The sequence below is a fragment of the Mauremys reevesii genome, linkage group 11 (genome assembly GCF_016161935.1).
Source record: "Mauremys reevesii isolate NIE-2019 linkage group 11, ASM1616193v1, whole genome shotgun sequence".
In the NCBI taxonomy this organism is placed as follows: Eukaryota; Metazoa; Chordata; order Testudines; family Geoemydidae; genus Mauremys; species Mauremys reevesii.
Genome location: NC_052633.1, coordinates 35,121,444 through 35,142,737, shown reverse-complemented (window position 1 = coordinate 35,142,737; position 21,294 = coordinate 35,121,444). Strand labels below are relative to the sequence as shown.

The 21,294-nt window shown below is 40.3% G+C and overlaps 1 protein-coding gene across 9 annotated transcripts in view; it reads right to left on the bottom strand.

Annotated features, from left to right (window-relative positions):
- The window catches only part of PDE11A (phosphodiesterase 11A), a 219,773-nt gene that overhangs the window by 44,709 nt on the left and 153,770 nt on the right, over window positions 1-21,294 (bottom strand). For all 9 annotated transcript variants that reach the window (XM_039494567.1, XM_039494563.1, XM_039494564.1 and 6 more), the window contains 2 exons: window positions 9,540-9,686; window positions 9,328-9,435 (listed from right to left, as the gene is read on the bottom strand). In XM_039494567.1, coding sequence (XP_039350501.1) covers window positions 9,328-9,435; window positions 9,540-9,686 — 255 coding nt within the window. The remainder of the gene's footprint in view (window positions 1-9,327; window positions 9,436-9,539; window positions 9,687-21,294) is intronic.

The following is a 21,294-nucleotide window of genomic DNA, read 5'->3' as shown; positions in this document are numbered from 1 at the left end:
GAGAACTTTACTTTGCAGAGTATTGACTCTATAGACCGTAAATCCTACTTTAGTAAATCTTAAATCACGTATCACTGATATGATAAGCCATCAGCTTTCTTGGCCTGCTGTGCCAATGTCACATGAAGAGCCTTATCCTTCAGGATACTAAGTGCTTTCAACTCCCATTCATTTCAGTGGGAGTTGCAGATGCCCAGTACCTTCCAGTGGGTGCTCTGCACCCTACAGGATTGGACTCTGTCTACATTTCAAAAACGCTGGTCTAAATGCCAAAGAAGATTCTACACATGAAGCATCCATAGATGGAATAACTTGACTGTTATTAAATGGTGGCTCCTGAATTGTAGATAAATTTGCCTTTAAAATTTCATTTCAATAACATAGTTACAAGAGCAGAGGAAGCATCTGAAAAATACTGTCTTATTTTTTTAAGATTACTCTCCTACAACAAAGAATAACAACAACAAAAAAAGTATAAATAAAATAACTAGTGACCTGGCAATATGATGTGCCAAGTTACAGTCCAAAGAAACTGGCCATGGTTGAGTAATAAACCACTGAAAATTGGAGTTTTATAATGGAATTCTGATGCCGTAATAAATGGTCCTCAGCTTAACACAGGGTTTGATTGAATTCAAGGATTCAGCCTGCATCATAAATGCAGGAGTACAGATTAAGCAATTTACTAACAGTAGCAATAGCTCAAGAATAAATTCAACTTTTTATTTAATCAAAAATCTTGTCATGGAATACATAAATAGGATATTTCACTTAATAAAAACATTTAATTTAAAAACAGTATTATGGTAGTAGGATGTCTGCTTTGCACATAATGCAGGAAGACAGAGAGTGGCTGTGTCCCCCACTTTTTAAATTTACGTGTAGAGAGGAAAAATACATAGCTATGGATGATGGTGTAATAGAATTTATTTTCTCCAGAACAGGAATGACCCATAACTCATGAGTGGCAGAGCTTAACGTGAGTTATGGAGGTCATTCTTTCATGTGAGGAAATGAATCGCATTACACCTTGCCCCACTTTTATGTGTTTTGTTATTAGCACACTGGATGCGACTTTAATTATCTGTTGCTTTACTTTTCTTTCATTTTTACTTTTTAAAATAAATATTGATGAAGGATGTGTCAGATGAAGGTTACTAAGTTAGGGCCTGATCCTATGACCTGTTCTCATGCCACATTCATGAGTATCTCACTGATGTCAATGGGAGTATTCGTGAGTTAGAAACACAACAGTGTGGTATGATAGGTATGCACCCTGCACTGGCTAACTGGAGGTAGGTCATTGGTATATCTCCAATTATTACCTATCTCCTAGAACTGGAAGGGACCTTGAAAGGTCATTGAGTCCAGCCCCCTTCCTTCATTAGCAGGACCAATCTTTGCCCCAGATCCCTAAGTGGTCCCCTCAAGGATTGAACTCACAACCCTGGGTTTAACAGGCCAATGCTCAACCCACTGAGCTATCCCTCCCCCGCAAGCTAAGGCACCTGGGCCTGGTCAGATTAAGATGAAGCTAAGATGGGGAAGGAGCTGGATGGTGAGCATGAAGTGCTTCCTGCAGCTACCACTGGCCGGGAAAGGCAAACCGCGGCCACTGGGAGCTGTGGGCGGCCATGCCTGCAGACAGTCAATGTAAACACTGTTTTGCGTCCCGCCAGTGGATTACCCTGAAAGGGTGTGTGCGGCAGGTTGCCCACCACTGGCATAAAGGGAGGAAGCCAAGGTCAGAGAGAGGCTGCAGGGATAGAGGGGCCCAGAACTCTGCACTACCTCTCTAGTTGCTAGAGAGTGAAGGAAGGGCATGAAGAAGTAGGTGTGCAGTAAGCCCTGGAAGAAACTGTGGAAAAGGGCCTGAAGGAAGACTAAGGTAGAAAGAAGTCCCAGAAGGCAGTGAGGAGTCTAAAGGCTGGTCTTCACTATGGGGAGATCGACGCTGCTGCAATGCAGCGGGTGTCGATTTAGCGGGTCTAGTGAAAACCTGCTAAATCGATGGTCTCTGGTTGACCCCAGTACTCCAGCTCCCCGAGAAGAGTAAGGGAAGTATATGGGAGATGTTCTCCCGTCGATGCAGCGCAGTGAAGACACTGCGGTAAGTCGACCTAAGCTGTGTCGACTCCATCTACGTTATTCACGTAGCTGGAGTAGCGTAACCTAGGTCGACTTACCCTGGTAGCGTAGACAAGGCTTCAGGGAGCAGACTGTAGCTATGTGCTACAGGGTCCCTGGACTGAAATTCAGAGGAGAGGGAGGGTCTGGGTTCCTTTACTGGCCACTGCAGAAGGAAGTGAGGAAACACCCTGACACGAGTGGGGGAGAGACTGCTGAATTTGTAGCCCGAGCTCTAGGGGAAAAACTCTGAGAGGTATGCTCCACACAAGAGCGGGAGGACAGCCTTACAGAGCCTGGGAAAGAATAAAGAATTATGTATGTTTTTTGAGTTTAGCTTATTGGACTCTTTGTTTACTCTGGAAGGAGGGACTAAATGTGACTTGGCCAGAGGGCTGAGTCATGAGAAGAGGCAGACCACAGTGGGACCGTAAGCAGTGGGGCAGTAGGGAAGAAGAGCCTGCTATGTCAGGCCCGGCCACAAGGAGGTGTTCTAGCTATGAGTCCACTCCTCCACATGTGCGTTGCAGGACTGGCCCTATAGTTTTCCTACGGTTCAGCCAGGAAGGAAGCAAAAATATATGTCATTAAACATATAGAAGAAGTGAAATTATTGGTTTTAATTTTTCTTTTTTAAAACTGTATTTGAAAGCTACCTTCTCTCCAAATTACTTTCAACACTGGATGCAATATACAGTAATTATTTAGGAAAAACTGCCACTGAAATCTATCACACTTTTGCATTTGTAAAGATGGCTGAATCTTTCCCTTATTTAGTAGCCAGAATTTTAACCCTTCTTTTTTTGGTAATTTTTTTAATGGAAATTATAATGTGTACAACATTGAGACACAGCTTTATTTAAGATGGTCTTTACGACATTGATGTCTGACTGATGGCATACTAATTGTATTGTTATGACAAGTCTGTTAACAAACATTTACAGTCAGTACAATGGTGTGTTAACTAAGATGAAAATTTAAACCAGAAGGTAACAAACTGCAGCATGCTCTCATTTTTATACTTTTACATTCCATTCCGTATTCTTTGCCCATTTAAAACTCCTATTAATTTCAAGTGGTTCAATCCATTTGGGGCTGCAGTGGGTTTATGTCCCATATAGTTAGGACTCAATCCTATTTCTAGTTAAATCAACTTGAATTTTGCCACTAACCTCAGCAGGACTGGGTACTTAGAGACCACCATAGTGCAGGAAAGCTTACCTGAGAACTCTCTAAAATAGACACTATAGACCATAAGATCTATTCAGTTCATTTTTAGCGTTATCACATTATATCATTGATGCAGAAAAACCATAGCTCTCTTGATTGATTTTTGCCAATAGCACTGATTTCCATGGTAGTTTTGGAGGGGTTAGAGATGGGAGTACAATGATTGTAGTACAGGAACCTTTAGGGTATGACTGCACTACAATTAGCTGCCCTTTGCCAGTTGACTGGGGCTCACGGAGCTTGGGCTAAGTGACTGTTTAATTGCAGTGTAGATGTTCAGGTTCAGGCCTGAGCTCTGGGATCCTCCCACCCCGCTGGGTCCTGGAGTCTGGACTCCAGCTTGAGCCTGAACATCTACACCGCAATTAAACAGCACCTTAGCCCCAGCCCTGCAAGACCACGTAGGCTGACATGGGCCAGCCCTGGGTTTTTAATTGCCATTTAGACATACCCTTAGAGAACCTCTTGCCACAGAAATCTAGAAGTAAGAATTTACCTGGAAGCACCTTTGGACATTTAACATGTAATTTTTATGTATTTTATTCAAATACCAGTTCATAATTAGGAACACCTTCAGACTAAAGGTAGGACCTCTATAAACAATTAAGGCTTGGATTTTCAAAGGAACCTACGAGTTAGGTGCCCAAATCCCACTGAAATATGATGTGCACAATCTGCAGTCTGTGAAACCCTCCCTATTGTCCCCAGTTTGAATTAATAATAAGCTGTTCAGCCTGTCTCAGACATTCAGATTGCTGGCATCACAAATATGGATTTTAAATCTGCATCAAATCTTTATTTAAAGAAACATAGAGCAGTGTCCAGGGTTGTAAATGTGTGCGCTGTGGTATTTTGTCATTAGTGTTGAACAGCATTTCCCTTGTTCAGCACCACTGGAAGCACCATCATAAATTGTGTGTGTGTGTGTGTGTGTGTGTGTGTGCATGCGCATGTGCTTTTTCACTCTGCTACCAGTGAGTTTTGTAAAATTCTAATATTCTATAAGCCACTATGTAAGCTTTCAGGTAGAGGGGAAATAATACAATTTCTTCTGGTCAGCTCAGATATAGTTATATGAAGGTTTATATAATAAGGCTGTGATGGACAGCAGGCAACATAATTATCTAAAAATTACCACAGCTATAGAGCAAGTTAATGAGACAACCATTCAATGCAGGAATACTGATTTCAAGAGGAAAACTACCCGTAGTCTTGAGAAACAGGATAACAGAGACTAATCATAATTGACATACCACTAAAGTATTGTTTGACCTCTGTCCCTTTGAATCTGACCTTATTTTTGAAAATATAAATATCTTTAAAAGTCAAGCAAGCCTTCAAGATCATTTCAAAGTCACTATCTTCAAAGTCTAGCAAAATCTTCCTTTTGACCCTTTTTTATAATATAGAAGATTAGCTCAATTGACTTGATCCTGATAGGTACTGATATTACTTTTTTTTAATGTAGTTAAAACATTTATGCATCAATCAACAATGTTTCTGGCATATTGGCACAGACAACCCTGAACGTTTTTTGGAAGACAACATACTCTCCTATACATCTGCTTGTATAGTACCTCAGCATATAATCATGAATTTATCCTCTCACAACCCTGGAGAGGTAGGGAATTATTTTTCCCATTTTAGAAATGGGGAAACAGAGACACAGAGAAATTAAGTGACTTGCCTATGGTTACACAGAGAACCTTTGCCAGAACCACAAACTGATCCCAGTCTGGTACCTTATGCACAAGACTAACCTTCCTCCCTAGCCAAATTGAGGCACCCAATTCTGTTCTCAGTGAAATCAACATCAAAGTTGGCGCAAACTCACTGTAAACACAATCCCATTGCACCACTTGTTTAGCAGTTTGCTTACAATCAGTTGCACAGTTATTCTTGGATTTTTCAGATTGACCATGATGAGGATGGTTTGAAAAATGTAGATGGGTTGGGTTGATATATTTATCTTACACAATGTTTGAGAGGATTCTGAAGTTAGGTTCTGAGAACTACTCTCAAAGCAAGTGAAGATTTAGGCCTAATAGACCTGATGTCAAATCTTTGAAGAAAGCAAGATCTATATTCCTCACCCCCACACCTCGTGCCCATTTAGTCATCTCTAGATGAAAAGAAGCTACCTGGTAGGATGGAATATTCTTCCCCCCACAAAAAAGCAGTATATTGGAAACTTGGCATTAGAGCACCACCCAGAGGACAGTTTATATTATAAATGACATTTGTGGCACTTGCTGAGGAAAAGGTGCACACAAACTGGTAGCATCTGATAGAAATACACAGAATTTAATTCAGTCCAATATCAAATGATTAAGCAGTTAGCCCGGCTTTGGTTTTACTTCTCAGGCATGTATCAGTGGCTTGTCTGGCATCTTGTTGTCCTTTCTTACCTTATAACATTTGAAAAATTACTACTTGCCTGTATATTATCAACTTGGTTGTGAAGTTTAGCATAAGGTTCATACACTGTGTCTAATGCCACAACATTTCAGATACAGAAAAGTGTCCTTGTAGATTTGCCCGTAGAAACCATTTTAATTCTATTTATCTGAACAACTTCTCTCTAGCTATAAGAATACTAAGAGCAACTGCCAGTCTCTTTCCTCTTTAGGCCTTTCTCCCCACTAATTCTGGCTGTATTAATTTTTCTGCCTCACTTTGCACATCTGTGTAACAGGGATATTAATACTTACCTATCTTAACGGAGTGTTGTAGGGATGCATTAGATCATATTTGTGCAGCATGTGTATGAACATGTAAAGTGCTAAGGACCTGATCCAATGTTCATTGAAGTCAATGGCAAGACTTCAGTGGGCACTGGATCAGGCCCAATCTGATCCACTTACAGGACAGGTTATGCAGCCTCCTCTGACAATATTGCCAGTAGCAACATCATTGATGCAAATGTTTTATAGACTGGCAGGTGATAGGATTCTTGAAAAGCAGTAATACTCACATGCCCTCCCTCTCCCTTTAGAAAACAAGTACACAATCTTTGAGATGCACCTGGTTTCCAGCAAAGCCCTTGCTTGCTAATTTCCATGAATAAGCCCAGGATTCTCCAAAATGGAGATGTATTAATTCTTGGATTGGCAGATTTCTGTCTGGTGCCTGACTAATCTACTTTTACATACCATGTATTTCATGTCAGATTTCACCTCTCAGAATTCTGCCATTCCAGTATGTTCCATCCAGTTCTTTTACTTATTCTTCTGCAAATATTTGGATGGAGGGAGCCTGTCAACTCCCAACTGATTTATAGAAGTTCCTCCTACAGTGTCTTGAGGAGATGTAAGCATGTTAACATTGTACAACAGAGATCTCATTAACACAAAAGTGAATAAATCAGCATATGGCATAGCCATACAAAGAAACATACGGTAGCCCACCATCAATTTATGGTAGCTCACATTTGCCATAAAAAAAATTTCAAGTAGAAAAGATATAGATGAAACTTCTATGCATGGCCCTTGATTCAAAGGGATGGATGCTGTTGTGGCTGAGCCACAGGGCAGTGATTCAGAACTCTTGGGTTCTCTTTCTGCCCACGTCAGTCACAGGCTTCCTGTTATGACCTTGGGAAAGTAAACAGGCCAGCATTTTCAACAGTGGCCTGGGCTTTTACGTGCACCAATTTGCGAGTATCCAACCAAGACACTTTGGGTTTGATTTTTTCCGTGATTAATCTGAATCCAGATGGATAAAGCAAGTCACTTTGACACCCCAGTTATTGTATTATTTGCTCAATAATATTTGAGTATTGCTTCCCAAATGATGGCTTTGTTAAAAAAACAAATTTAAAAACAGCAGAACTAGAAAAAAAGTTCACAAGTTTGTGGGGAGAAAGCTTAAAAAAATCAGTTTCTTTACATTTTTGATGAGAAAAGAAGCAGTAAAATTGTCATTCACTGTGGAAAAATCAGTTTTGCCCGGAAGATAGATATTTATCACTTTTTCTGCAGAGAGCTGTGTTCATTGCCACAAACAACAACAATTTTGCCCCAGAATAGGTTTGTAAATGTGAAGATTTACAATTTCAAATGCAAATATTCATGGAGTGAACACAGGTTGTTTTGCCAAGATATGTGCAGCATCTCACATGCTTATTGTTTTGGATAAATGTATGCTAGGGACAGACAAACCTTTGGAAAATGATAAATGAAACTAGTTATGAGGACAACTCTCTAGCTATGGGTATGGCTTATAATGTGAGATGTGCCTAAGGCAAATCTTTAAAGCTATTCACCCTTTATACTCCAAGGCACTTAAAGGGTTAAAAGGTTTAAACATGAACAACTTTTCATAGTCGTCTTTCAAACTACATATGAGGAAATGTTTGCACAAACACTATGCTGCAGGACCTTCTTTAAGGCTCAAGATAAACCAATGAGGCTGTGTTTGGATCCAGATTAGATTTACGCTCGAGTTTGAGGCTGATTAGGGTTCACGTTCAGTTTTGGGAGTTAAATCCCACAGCCGGGTAAATTTTAGCTTCAAACAGTGCAAATCTCATGGTGGATCAGATTCTACTGCCTTGAACAGTAGGGATCTTGCATCTGTTCTCAAAACTTTCCACTATCAAGGGCTGAAATCTCTCAAACAGCTGTTCTTACCAAGGTTTCAGATGAATCTCAACCAGAAAGTAAGCCCCTTCCAGTTTTGGTTCTAACCACAAATCTTAAGAGCAAGTTTGGATCCATGATCTGCAGATAATTTTTGCAGACAATCGCAGCTATCTGTGGATTTGCAGGGCTCTATGCTGAGGGCCGGGCTGAGGTTCCGAGGCATCTCCCCCTGACGGAGCCCGGTTGATGAGAGCCCTGTGAGCAGCTGTGGGGAGCCTGTGCGGAGTTGCAGATCCTCCACCTGCCCTCGGCTGGGCGGGGAGCTCTCAGCCCCCGCCCCCCCCACACCGCAGCAGGTGGAGAGTCCGCCGCGGCTCCCCACAGCTCCCCGGCTGGGCTCCACACTGGTCTGGGTGGTGGAGAGACCTGTGGAGCTGCCTGGGGGTTGCTCGGGACCCCCACCCACGGCAGGTGGAGGGTCTGCCGCAGCTCCCCACAGCTGCCCGCCTTTACCGGGCTAGCTCTTACCATGGCCAGGCTGCGGCTCTAAGCTGCCCCGCTTCCCTGCTGGAGCCAGGTCAGGGAGAGCTGCACTGGCAGCTGTGGGAAGCCATGATGGACCCTCTACCAGCCCTAGGAGTGGGGCCTGAGCAACCTCCCACCCAGTGTCCCAGCACCTCCCCTCTCACCCCTGGCAGGTGGAAGGACCCGGGCTCCCCGCAGCTGCCAGTGCAGCTCTCCCCGACCCAGCTCCGGCGGTGAGGCATTTGGTGGTTGGGGGGGGAGAACGGGGACTATGGGCATCATTAGGAGTACTTTATATGCAGAGAGAATGTTAGACCCTTTGATGGATATCTTTGATGAATACCAGAAAATAATATGCAGAGGCTGCAGAATCTATTTGGATCCTCTCTAAGGAAACCCATTTTTAAATGGTGTATAAGGCAATATCTTGTATATCTATTTAGCTGAAGTTAGGGAAGTAGCTGATAAGTATCATCACACCAAATAACTCTGCTGGTAGGATTCTACACTCTCAGGTTTTTATGACCTCCATTTTCACATGCAGAAATAAATGCAAAATCAAAGATTTAAAAAAAGGAAGACATGGTAAGATCAAAATCTCTAGTAAGCTCCCAACTCCAAGATTGTCATCTGTTAATTATTAGTCATTTTAATGTGCCTGTGATATCACTGTTGCTAAAACTCTATAAAATGTTGCCAAAATTGTGCTCCCACAATTAGGATACTCTGATTTCTTATACATTGCTATAAAATAAATAAATATAATAACGAAAAAACAAATGTTGGAAAAGATGTTTAGACGCATAAGACAATGTGATGATAAAAGCTCTTATGAGGCCTGTCCCTTTTATGGAATACTTACAGTTAACATTGCAAACATTAGCTGGCACACATTGAAAGCATGCCTCCAGTTGTGATACAGAACCATTCGATAATTCTTCCTAACTGTCAAAAGCCACCTACACAATGTCTGAAATGAAAAGTACAAATTGTATCAGGGCTACTAAATGTGTACAAATGGGCATAGCACTGCCAAGACAAAGTGGCAGATATCTTTATAGAGCAGATGGTTACCTCATAGTCAATTTTAAATTTCTGAACCATTCCAAGCTCCATGAACATCCGGAGAGCTGCAGTAATCATGGCATCTACATCGAGTGAAAAGTCATCAAAATGGATATCGTCAATGCCAAGCTCTGACACCAGTGGTATGTTCGCTCCCTAGAAATGATAAAGAGAAAGGGAAACTCTTTGTTCAAAATTCAGGGTTTTTTCCTTTGTCTGATTCTTAGAACAAATTTATTATAAGTCAACTCTGACCTGCAAATACACTCTATTAGATCTAAAATTCAACTTGAACTTTTGTTGCCCTAAGCAAATAAGGGGAAAAAATCTAATCTGAGTAGGAAATATGCTTACCATCAATACTGGAGCCCATATGTAGAATATAGACTATAATAGCTATCCTCTTTACAGCTATTATTGGAGCACAGTATATTCTAGTGCAAATTACAATGGTCAAATGCAACAAACATCTGGACAGGCAGCACCTGTGAATTTTTTCACTGCTACCTTTCAGAAATGGAGAAGTAAATACACCATCCTGCAGAGTTTCTCTAGCCAAATTTCCTTACAGCCCGTAGTTGTACAATTGTCCACTGTTATATACATAACAGGGTAATACAAGGGTAAGACAAGATATTTCTAGTGTAAATATTTTTCAAATTTAAACAAAGTTGTTTGGAGCATTCAGTTCATTTTATAAATACATTTTGCTTTTTATAAATATAACACTATATTGTCTTTTTTTAAAAAATGGAAGAGTTTTTTATGCAAAATAGTACAATAGCGCACACTAGTCTCTCTGCAATTATTGCATTTGTGCACTCAATTCAGTTAAATGTATATGGACACAGCTAGTGTGGAAGCTAACTAGCCATTTGCACACAAGTACCTGATTTGCCCACGCAGTCATTTTTTTTTTTTTTTGGTGATTTTAAAAAAACCCTGTATGTTTCAATCTTACATCTCCATTTTTGAAAACTCATTGGTCATAAACCTGGAGTGTTAGTAATACACAAAACCTTTTCTTAAACATAAGTGCCTGCTAATAACTTTACACTAGGCTCAAGCTAGTTCAACCCCACCATGCAATACGAGATGGTATGAACTTGCCACAATACAGTACAAATGTTGAATGTTAAAGTGGCAGGTAATGGCCAACTAAAATAAAAAGTTATTTTTAATTCCATATCTAATGGAGGGGCATCAGGAGCACAAAAAATCACCATGACCAGTGCTAGCTGAAAGGGGTTCACCAATCTAGAACTGAATTGGCAAGGGAAACTGAACGACCTTTCCAGGACATGGTTGAACTTTTGCAGGATACATGTGGGGAAGCTGGCTTTGCTACTACCTCAGCTATCTCTGCTCTGGAAACACAGGACTTCAGTTTTCATCAGTTTAGCATCTTCCATAGGAGCAAATCCTGAAAGCTTCTGAACATCTCCCATTTTATATCAATGAGAGTTACAGATGCTTGACATCTCTTATGATTTGGCTAATAAGCACTAAAATCATTTTTTAAATAGAGAAAATGACAATTGTAAAATGCTGTAGATGTGAAATATGAATTGTTGTTGTAGCCATGTCAGTCCCAGGATATTGGAGAAACAAGGTAGGTGAGGTAATATCTTTTATTGGACCAATTTCTATTGGTGAGAGAGGCAAACTTTCAATCTTACACCGTGTGTCTCTCTCACCAACACAAATTGGTCCAATAAAAGATATTACCTCATCCACCTTGTCTCTGTCGATATGAAATTGGGTCATAACGGCTAAGTCTCTGCTATGCTGAATTTAAGGGAGCTACTAGACAACGGCAAAGTTTCTTATGGTTCACTCACTCGTCACATTGCAAACAGCCTGATGAAGCTTTATGTGGAGTTTCATTCCTCCATTACTACATGCATTATTTGTGATAAATGCACTCTTTGCAAAATGCTGCTGGAAGCAATACATCTGGGCTTTTTTTGAACTGAATGTTATAAGGAAGCTTATTGGCATGAACTTCAAAAGTGCTGGCAACAAAAGAGCTATGTTAGAAGTGGAGCTGGCTGAAATTTTTTTACCAAAAAATGTGACACAACAAAAAATGTTGCTGGAAAATTTTTCACTTTTTGTCTTAGATTTTTGGGTTTATGTTGAAAAGCCAAAAAATATCTGTGGAAAAATTTCAAAGACAATTGGAGGGGGGGGGGGAGTTTCACAGGAAAGATGCATTGTCCAGGCAACTCTAATTCAAAGGGAGATATTTGATGCTGTAGCTCAAATACACTATCATCATTTTCTTCTCTCTTTGTCAAAGAACAGAGTAGCAATGATATATTCCAAATCTATAACAAACTGACCCACTGGATATTAATAAAGCAAATCAAAGGAAATTTCTTCCCATATCAGTCTTAAACTTCTAAATATTTATGAGACTTTACATCCCTAAATTTAACAGGAATGTCATAATCTATAACTGGATTAATAGGCAGGAGATAACATTTGTATAAAAGAACCATTTGCTTTACAACAGCAATAAAGGAAACAATAGAATTACGAGTGCTGAAGCTAATTTGAATAATGTTTATAAAAATGACATGTTGCAGCAGTGTGCTGGCTGCACCTGGCATTGTCTGTCCTCACTTTCTTATATCTGTGCTGCAGCAGTCTGGGGTTTATAGAGGAGGCGTCATCAAACTACTTCTTTTTTTTATTTTTTTTAATTACAAAGGTATAAAAATATCCACTATCTAGAATGTTAAAACACACACAGCCCTGAACCCTCAGAATTCCCAGGAGACTTCCTTACAGCAGGGTGAATTTCACTGAATTTCTTTTGCAACAAACAAAAACACCTAAAGAAGTTCTCTTCTTGGAGGACAGGTGAGATTAAGGCTCCAGGGACTGGATTAATGGGGTAAAATTTGCAAGGGTGCCTCATGATTTAGAAGCCACTGAAAGTCAACTTGAGAGACTTAATTTCAATAGGCTTTCAATGGGATTTAGGCTCCTAGTCACTTGGGCACCTTTGAAAATTTTATCCCTCATGAGTAGATATTTGTATCTTTCTCAGAATGACTGAGAACATCATTATGCACTGAAGTCTTTTTCCCCTACTACAGGCAAGATAATACAAATGCCTTCATTTTGTCCTTATTCAGGGAAGAGTCACATAATCCTACCATAATCAGAAATGTACATGCCCTCGTTGGTTGTAGCCAAATTGGGCTCAAAACAAAGATTTGATTTAAACACAAATTGTTTTCTTAACACATAAGGCTCAATTCTTCTTCTCTTTAAAAAGCTACAGGAGGGCCAAAATTTCCTGTCACCTTCAGACCAAGGAACTTCCAGTGTATCATTCACTCTTGTGGGTGGACCTCAGCAGCCTATGGTGGAGGCTGGGGACTGTAAAATCATAGGGTTAGAAGGGAACTCAAGGGTCATCTAGTCCAACTCCCCTGCCAAAATGCAGGATTTGTTGTGTCTAAACCATCCAAAACAGATGGGCATCCAGCCTCCTTTTGAAAACCTCCGGTGAAGGAGCTTTTACCACCTCCCTATGCAGTCTGTTCTTACAGTTAGGAAGCTTTTCCTGAGATTTAATCTAAATCTGCTATGTCGTCGTTTGAACCCATTGCCTCTTGTCCTGCGTTCTGTGGCAAGAGAGAACAACTTTTCTCCACCTTTTTTTATGGCAGCCTTTCAAGTACACCTCTACCCCGATATAACGCTGTCCTCGGGAGCCAAAAAATCTTACTGCGTTATAGGTGAAACCGCGTTATATCGAACTTGCTTTGATCCACTGGAGCGCACAGCCCCCTCCCCCCGGAGTGCTGCTTTACCACATTATATCCGAATTTGTGTTATATCAGGTCGCATTATATCAGGGTAGAGGTGTACTATGAAGACCACTGTCATGTCCCCCTCAATCTCCTCTTTTCCAAACTAAACATATCCAGTTTCTTCAGCCTTTGCTCATATGGCTTGCATTCCATCCCTTTGATCATCTTTGTTCCTTGCCTTTGAATTCTTTCCAGTTTCTCCACATCCTTTCTACAAATTTGTGACCAAAATTGGACACTGTATTCCAGCTGAGGCCTAACCAGAGCTGAGTAGAGTGATACTATCACCTCTCATGACTTGCATGCTTTGCCTCTATTAATGCAACCTAAAATTGCATTTGTTTTTGCAACAGCATCTCACTGCTGACTCATGTTGAGGTTATGATCCACCACAACTCCCAGATCCTTCTCAGGGATCATCCAAGATCACAGCACATGGACCAGAGCTCTGTCTGCCTTTGTCCCAAAGTGTAAGGTGGGTGGTGGTGGTGGCAAGAGCTCCAGGTGCTGACTTTCCCCCTGGTGGTACCCATTTAGGGTCTGACACAATCAGGCCCTTTTTCCTCCTCATTTCCTTGCTGCTTTTATTTTAATGTACAAATATCATCAAATGACTTTATAACATACATACGACAAGTGAACTGCTAGGAAATGAATGACTGAGCCCTGCTGAATCTATGTATAAAAGCTGGAATAATGGTCAGGGAGGCTCACTGAAGGCCAGTAGTTTTGTTAGGACTCCAGCATCAGACATTAAATGTAACAAGAGGGGACACGCTAAGGGTATACAAAATTTAGCCTCTGGTTTTGGCTATTGTCAGAGACAGCATAGTGGAATGGATGGATCACTGGTTTGATCCTAGGCTTCTATGGCTATATAAGGTGGGCGCAGAACCTAAACAAAGAAACTTTTTAGAAAATCAAGATTTGGGAAGCACTGAGAGTTTATTATTTCAGCTGAAAGGTAAACTCTGGTGCTTATACCTCAGCAATGCTGGAGACAAGCATTTTATCATGTTTTCTGTTCTTAGAACATATTGGCTGTGTAGATTTTGTTTCTTTATGTTAGCGTATAACTAGATGAAAAAAGATAGATAAATATTTATTCACTTGTGTTCTTACAGGCTGTGTGTGTATATATAATATTATATAATCAGCTTCTGCAGTAAAAAAACACACAGCGTTTTAAAGTGTTCATACTGTAGGGGCTGAAAAAAGCAATCACATGCAGGGAAAGAGCAAGCAAGCAAACCAAAATGGGAAACATCTGCTAGTCTCACTAAGTATGTTTTCCATACTGGAAATAAACCTGGGGTCACATTTAGCCTGGTGAATGTTCCTGCAAACAACTTTACTTTTAATCTTATTTTCAGTTTGAATAATATATCGCATTAAAACGGGCACACTGGCCAAAACTGCAGTCTTGCCCTTGAAAAGATTTGCAAAATGTATTACTAAATATTAAATACCCTCAAATTCATTAACAAAACCAGATGTCTTTAAACCACTTTTGGGAAAAATATTTCCCCTACTGAATAATTTGTGGATGGCTGCCGGTCAAAAGCTCATGGCAAGTGCCTTTCTATTTTGAGACTTAGAAATATTTACCACTATCTCAAAATTGTGTTACTTCACAGGTTTCCCAAATGGCCTCACAAACCAAAGCTCTTCTAGATAAGAGGGGACTCTTGTTTTCCAGCACCAAAGCTGTATCAAACTCTAAATTAACATAACACTAGTCTACTCTTCTCCGCTAGCCTGATATACAGACAAGAGATCAGGGTCAAGACATGGTTTGTCGATAGAGATAATTCTAGGAAGAATAACTCTTACACAGGGAGAAATTAGAACATAGTGGAAACACATAAAACAGTTACCTGGAATATTAAGTGGTGGTGTTCAGTTTTGTAGTTCTTTGAGACAGGAGGTGGGCAACTGTGGAAATTTAAAGGGGCAATGATTGTAATCTCTCCTGTCTCTTGAATTGCTCCTTGTCTAGTCATGATTCATAGAAGCCAGTGCACACTGGTAAGCAGCACTAGGAATTTCTTTCACAAACTTCCGACAGATCAGATCATAACGGTAGTCATTCGAATAATTAGAATTGTTTATTTACACAGATCGAAATCTGGGTTTCCCATTGATAATAAGAACACAGTGCAGGGGATCGTACTATATCTTGGGGTGAAATCTGGGAATTGTAAGATATTTTAGGTTGATCTTTGACAACGGAGCATCTTTAGTCTTCCTTTATTCCATATTTGACACATTCAAATTTGCAGCAGATTCTACAGTATCCTGCTTATAAAATATTCATTGCTATGCTGGCCGTCTTACCAAGTGGACAGAGTAGATTGGCACTTGAGAGACATGGATGCTGTTCTTAGCTCTGCCAATGGCCTACTGTGTAGGCTTCATCTCTGTGTCTCAAATACCTTTATTTCTTTACACAGAAAGCCCCATAAAAACTACCTGCATATTTTATATGTGCAAAGAAATGTAAAGACACTTTTAAGTGAAAAGTCTTTACAAGCAGACATTGGTATTAACTGTAGTGGGCCAAACTTTGCTTCCATTTACAACTGCACAAGGCCAAACCCAGTGTCTCCAAGGTGTGGCACATCTGAAATACCTTTTTGCCTCTCTCTCTAAAGAGAATGGAGCTAATTGTTTTAGATCAGGGATATTTTAATAGTGGAGACAGTAGGAGGAATCTGGGTTGTTTGAGGGAGCTTTATGGACACCTTATACACACACCCCTCACTTAATCACCCACAGGTCTGTCAGTCTCCCTTACCTTCCAGATTTCCACATCTCCTTTCTTGCCCAGAGAGTTCCACTTGTGCATCAACATAACCAGTCTGGGTGCCTCTTTCTCCACTGCAAAAATTAACTCTATCGCCCTCTGATTCGAACCTTGTAGGTAAGCTGTATGCACACTGGTGCACACCAGAGCCTGGAATGCTTAAGATAACTGGCATACTGCAGTATTTGAAGCACCGAAGCTATAGCTGCTTCTGCTTATTGATAGGGCACGTAGGGGGTTACTACACAGAAAGGGTACCTCAATTAGCCTTGCCCTCATGCAGCTTAAAATGTGACACAAGCACTGACTCCCCTAGGAGACTCTGCTGACCTTGGCAGCATTGCAGGCATCATATTTTCACAGGAATTGGGTGTTATTGAGCAACTGCTCCAGTATTGTCAATATAAGTGTTTTCCAGCCACATCAGATATGCCTATTTTTTATTCAACTTATTTTCACTTTAGAAGACACGTTGGTTGAGCCCATTGCAAAATAAATAAATACATAAATAAAATTGGTTCTTCTGGGGATGGATAGATTGGGATCAATTTATTTGTCTCCCCCTTTGTCAAGTAAAGATCAAAGAAGTGCCCTTGCACCATTTCTCAAGAAGGTATAAAAGCGACACCAGCAGAGGAAAAAGCTTTCAAAGTATAAGCTATGCAAGGAGGGCAGTGTGTTTGAGGAAATATGGTACTGGCCTGGAAGTCAAGACATCTGGGATCTGACTCTACTGCTGCTACTGACCTGCTGAATGACCTTAGGGAAGTCACTTCACCTCTTTATGTCATGGCTTCCCCATCTATAAAATGGGAACAATAATTCTTACCTTTCTTTGCAAAGTGCTTTGCAATCTGCAGATGAAAAGCATTATATTGCTTTGTCCTCAGTTGGCAAGTTACCAGTGCTGAACCCAGTTTACATACAAAATTAGAACAGGAAAAGTGTGTTCATCACTGTTTGAGAAAGCCATGTTTGGATGGTGGTCTAACCAAATATTACATATGTTCATTATTAGTACTAATATTTACTTTAACAAAATTCACTGAGTTAATAAAACTATTCAGCTTTTTCTATTAAATAATAAAAGCACTTGCTAAGCAACACATCGCTCACCTAAACAAAACATTTGGATAACTCTGACTTAGTCTGGAAAAGAGAAGACTGAAAGGGGACATAATAGTTTTCAAGTACATAAAAGGTTATTACAAGGAGGTGGGAGAAGAATTGTTCTTAACTTCTGAGGAGCAGACAAGAAGCAACGGGCTTAAATTGCAGCAAGGGAGGTTTATTTATTCCAGTGCTTAACCACCCTGTCAGGAATAAATTGCCTAGGGAGGTTGTGGAATCTCCATCATTGGAGATTTTTAAGAGCAGGTTAGATAAACACCTGTCAGGGATGGTCTAGATAGTACTTAGTCCTATCATGAATGCAGGGGACTGGACTAGATGACCTCTCAATGTCCCTTCCAGTTATATGATTGTGGGCTGAGAACAAAAGTCTGATATTTACCTTGTGTTTCAGTGTATAAACCTATGTGTGTATGACACACAGGTTTGGGGACTTTTAAATTTTATTCTGATAATGGCCAGTAAGGATAAATGGTTAGAACAACACTTCAGATGCTGACTCAGTGTTTCCACAGGTAAATGCTGAAATACAGTTGCAGCTTTTTAAGTCATTCTTTCAAATATTTCTGATCAGTTAGTTGATCCTTTCAGAATCAGCTATTTTTTCCAAACTAGGACTCATGAACAGAGATAAATGTCATAGAGTACTGAAATAAAAATGTTACATTTCAAAATTTTGTCACAAAATATAATAAATAATGTATTCTGTGCTTTTTTCTATGTTGTTAAAATCAATCTTCAGTTAAAATTGTTTTCTAGCACATAGAAACAAAATGACAGATTTTTTTCCCTCTGTGTAGGCTGTTTTAAAAGAACAGAGACATAAAATAAAAGTGATTAATGGTCTAAACCATCTATTATTGTTAGGGGTAAAATATGTGAGTATAGTGTAGGCATTCTACAGGGCAAGAACTTTCCAAACAATGATCTCCCAAGGTGCACGTATGGAGAGCTAATGTGCTTCTGACCTATTTTAATAGAGGAATTGGAAATAATTAGTGTGCCATATACCACCATGTAGTAACAGTTGATTTTTTTTTAATGGTTACCTGTATAGGTGAAGAGCTAATACTAATCCATTAGTGCAGTCCCAGCCCCAGAGTATTAAAGAGCCACAAGCAGCAAGACTAGGGGAAGTGTTTCCCAAATCATACTGCAGAACAGGGGTCAGACTTACAGGCAGCCTATCCCCACAAGGTCGTAACCTGCTTTTATGGGGGAGAGGGTGGGCTACCCACCCCATGTAAATGCAGGAGGGCAAGGAAGCCAGCTTTTTGTTCCTGAAATAGAGGAGAGGAGAGGTCAAGTGGCTCCTCCCAGAAGATCCAGCAAGTGGAGAGAGCCCAGTAAGGGAGAAGGGAAATAGTCAGGCTTCTCAAAGGAGGAGGGAGAAATCCAGGGTCATTTGGGGGCAAAGGAAATGGTCCAAATTAAGGGCATGTCTACACTACCCGCTGAATCAGCGGGCAGCGATCAATCCAGTGGGGGTCAATTTATTGCATCTAGCCTAGATGTGATAAATCGACCCCCGAGTGTTCTCCCATCAACTCCTGTACTCCACCGCCATGAGAGGTGCAGGCGGAGTTGACAGGGGAGCGGCAGCAGTCGACTCACCGTGGTGAAGACACCACAGTAAGTCGATCTAAGTATGTCGACTTCAGCTACATTATTTATGTAGCTGAAGTTGCGTAACTTAGATTGATCCCCTACTTATGTAGACCAGGCCTCAGTCTTCTAACTCTCCCTCTGAAGGAGGGAAGGAGGAAGGTGTGAGAGAGGAAGGGGGGCTAGGAGAAGATGGCTTTAAAAATACATTTGCAGTAGATGTGTGCAGGTATTAAATTACTTTCTATCCAACTCTAAACCAGCTGCATTCACTGCATTTGATCCATCTGCTGCAGCTTGATGCAATTGCAAGTATTGACCCCATTGGCAGAGAAAAAGTTGAACTATGCAATCTGATGTACAGTCAGATGGCTGGCTGGCACAGCCCTGGAAACATGCACATTAATGAAGCAGGATAAAGATTTCCTTTTGGCCTATGCAGCTTTTTTTCCCTAAGTGTTTGTAACATATCAGGCTGGCAGAATAGTGACAGATGGGAGAAGCTATGCAAATATGAGTGGGCTAGTGTTCCATTATGGATAAAATCTTATTTCAGATCTACTGTGACAGCTATAGCAGAATTGTGTTAAATTGACTTTAAATCAAAATCAAATTAACAACACCTTCAAACAAATAACACCCATTTACAGGAAAGCATCTAGAAAACCTCAAAGTTCTCCTACAAAATTTCATCTTTATCTTGTTCTTTTTATTTTCCATTGAGTTGCAAGTACAGGTTTTAAAAATATACCCAACATGCTGAGTCATTAAATCACATCTTAGGCACCTTCAGGGCGGCTTGCTTCCCTTGACACTGTCAGCTTTTTTTTTTTCCCTAAAGAAGTCTTGCCTTACTATGGCTCTTGCAAAGCTAACAGGGCTAGCTTGAGTTCCTGCGGCTCCTGTCATACTATACAGTGACACAAAGCTAACCTTCCCTCCAGTCCCTGAAGCTGAGTATGAGACTTCTGCAACGTTGCTCAGCCCTGATAGTGGACAGACATCCTCTCCTTCATGGGGTGCACACCTTTCCATGCCAATGACTGAACCTAACCATGGAGTGTAAGAACTCCCAGTTAAGCTTTTTAAGGAGATAGGGAAAGGAGGACAAGGAGGAGTCCTCAGCAATGGATTTCTGAGAGAAGGTGGACATTTTATAAGCTCTCTGAAGACACCTGCCCTTTCAATGCTTAAGATAAATATTTATTAATTACTTATATTTATTTAGCACATTTCTTCCTAAGGGATCCCAAAGTGTTTTACAAACTTTGTAAATTATCTGTACAAACAGGAATCACTTTCATCCATCTCTCAAATGCTTTGAGGTCGAAGGTTTAACAAAACCTTTGGCAGCTCTAGGGTTCACCTTGAAGGTTTCCTATCTAAGTAATGACTGGGCCCAAACTCAAACTTCTGATCCTCTCCTCCATCATCTCCCACTTTCTCCTTCTCTCTCTTCCTCTCCTTTTCTTCTTTCCCTTCATTTATCATTTGAAGATGTAGGTTAAAATGTTAATAGGTAGTAATAAGCATCTTTAAATTTCCAACAAAATATCTTTTTATTTCCCATTTCTGGGACAGAGTGTCTCATCATATAATACGCTAATCAAGCAGGGGTTTAAATTCATGATATTTTGCTATGGCTTAAAGCTTTCAAAAATGGTTTCTTGCCCTGTTAGTCGCAAAGATTTTGTATTTACTATAAAAATCAGTGTACGGCTGTCTTGATGAGTCTGCAAACAGAGTAAAACAAAAGCTCAGACACTCTTAGGAACTTCCTCCATTTATTTTAATGTGATGGCAACTCTAAAGCCCAGTTGTTAACATTTACTACTGAAAAGGACTTCAATATTGATGCAAACTGGAAAAAGAGATTTTCAAACCCAAAAAACAATTTATCTTTGTGTATTCTCTTTGCTATTATTGAAGTATTTGTGTGTGATGAATAAGAGCTTTTTCCCACCCACGCAAACCAGCTTCTACATTTACTTCATCTTGCGTGGTCATAATTCTGTTTTATGATATCAGTCTGTTTCCATGGATATCATTGTCATGCTACAGATTCACATTATACTCCCCTACAGATTCAGGTAGGAGAAAAGCTGTGACAGAAAATGCTCAACGATTTCTGGAATATTAGTTAACCTTCAATGAGTGCTGAATGCCTTAAATAACAAGAAGAGGGTCAATCAAGCATATATATTATTACAAGAGTACCGTGTAAAACTTCTTTTTTGATTCAAAGAAACGCCCAAAGCTGTCAGCAGGTTGTCACAACAGAATGTCACAATTTCTGGGATATCACAGCTACCAGAAACTTCTCCAGAGCAATAGAACTGACCCACAGGGGATTAAGTGAGTGGTGGCTTCTCAGGAGCTAAGCCAGTTCCCT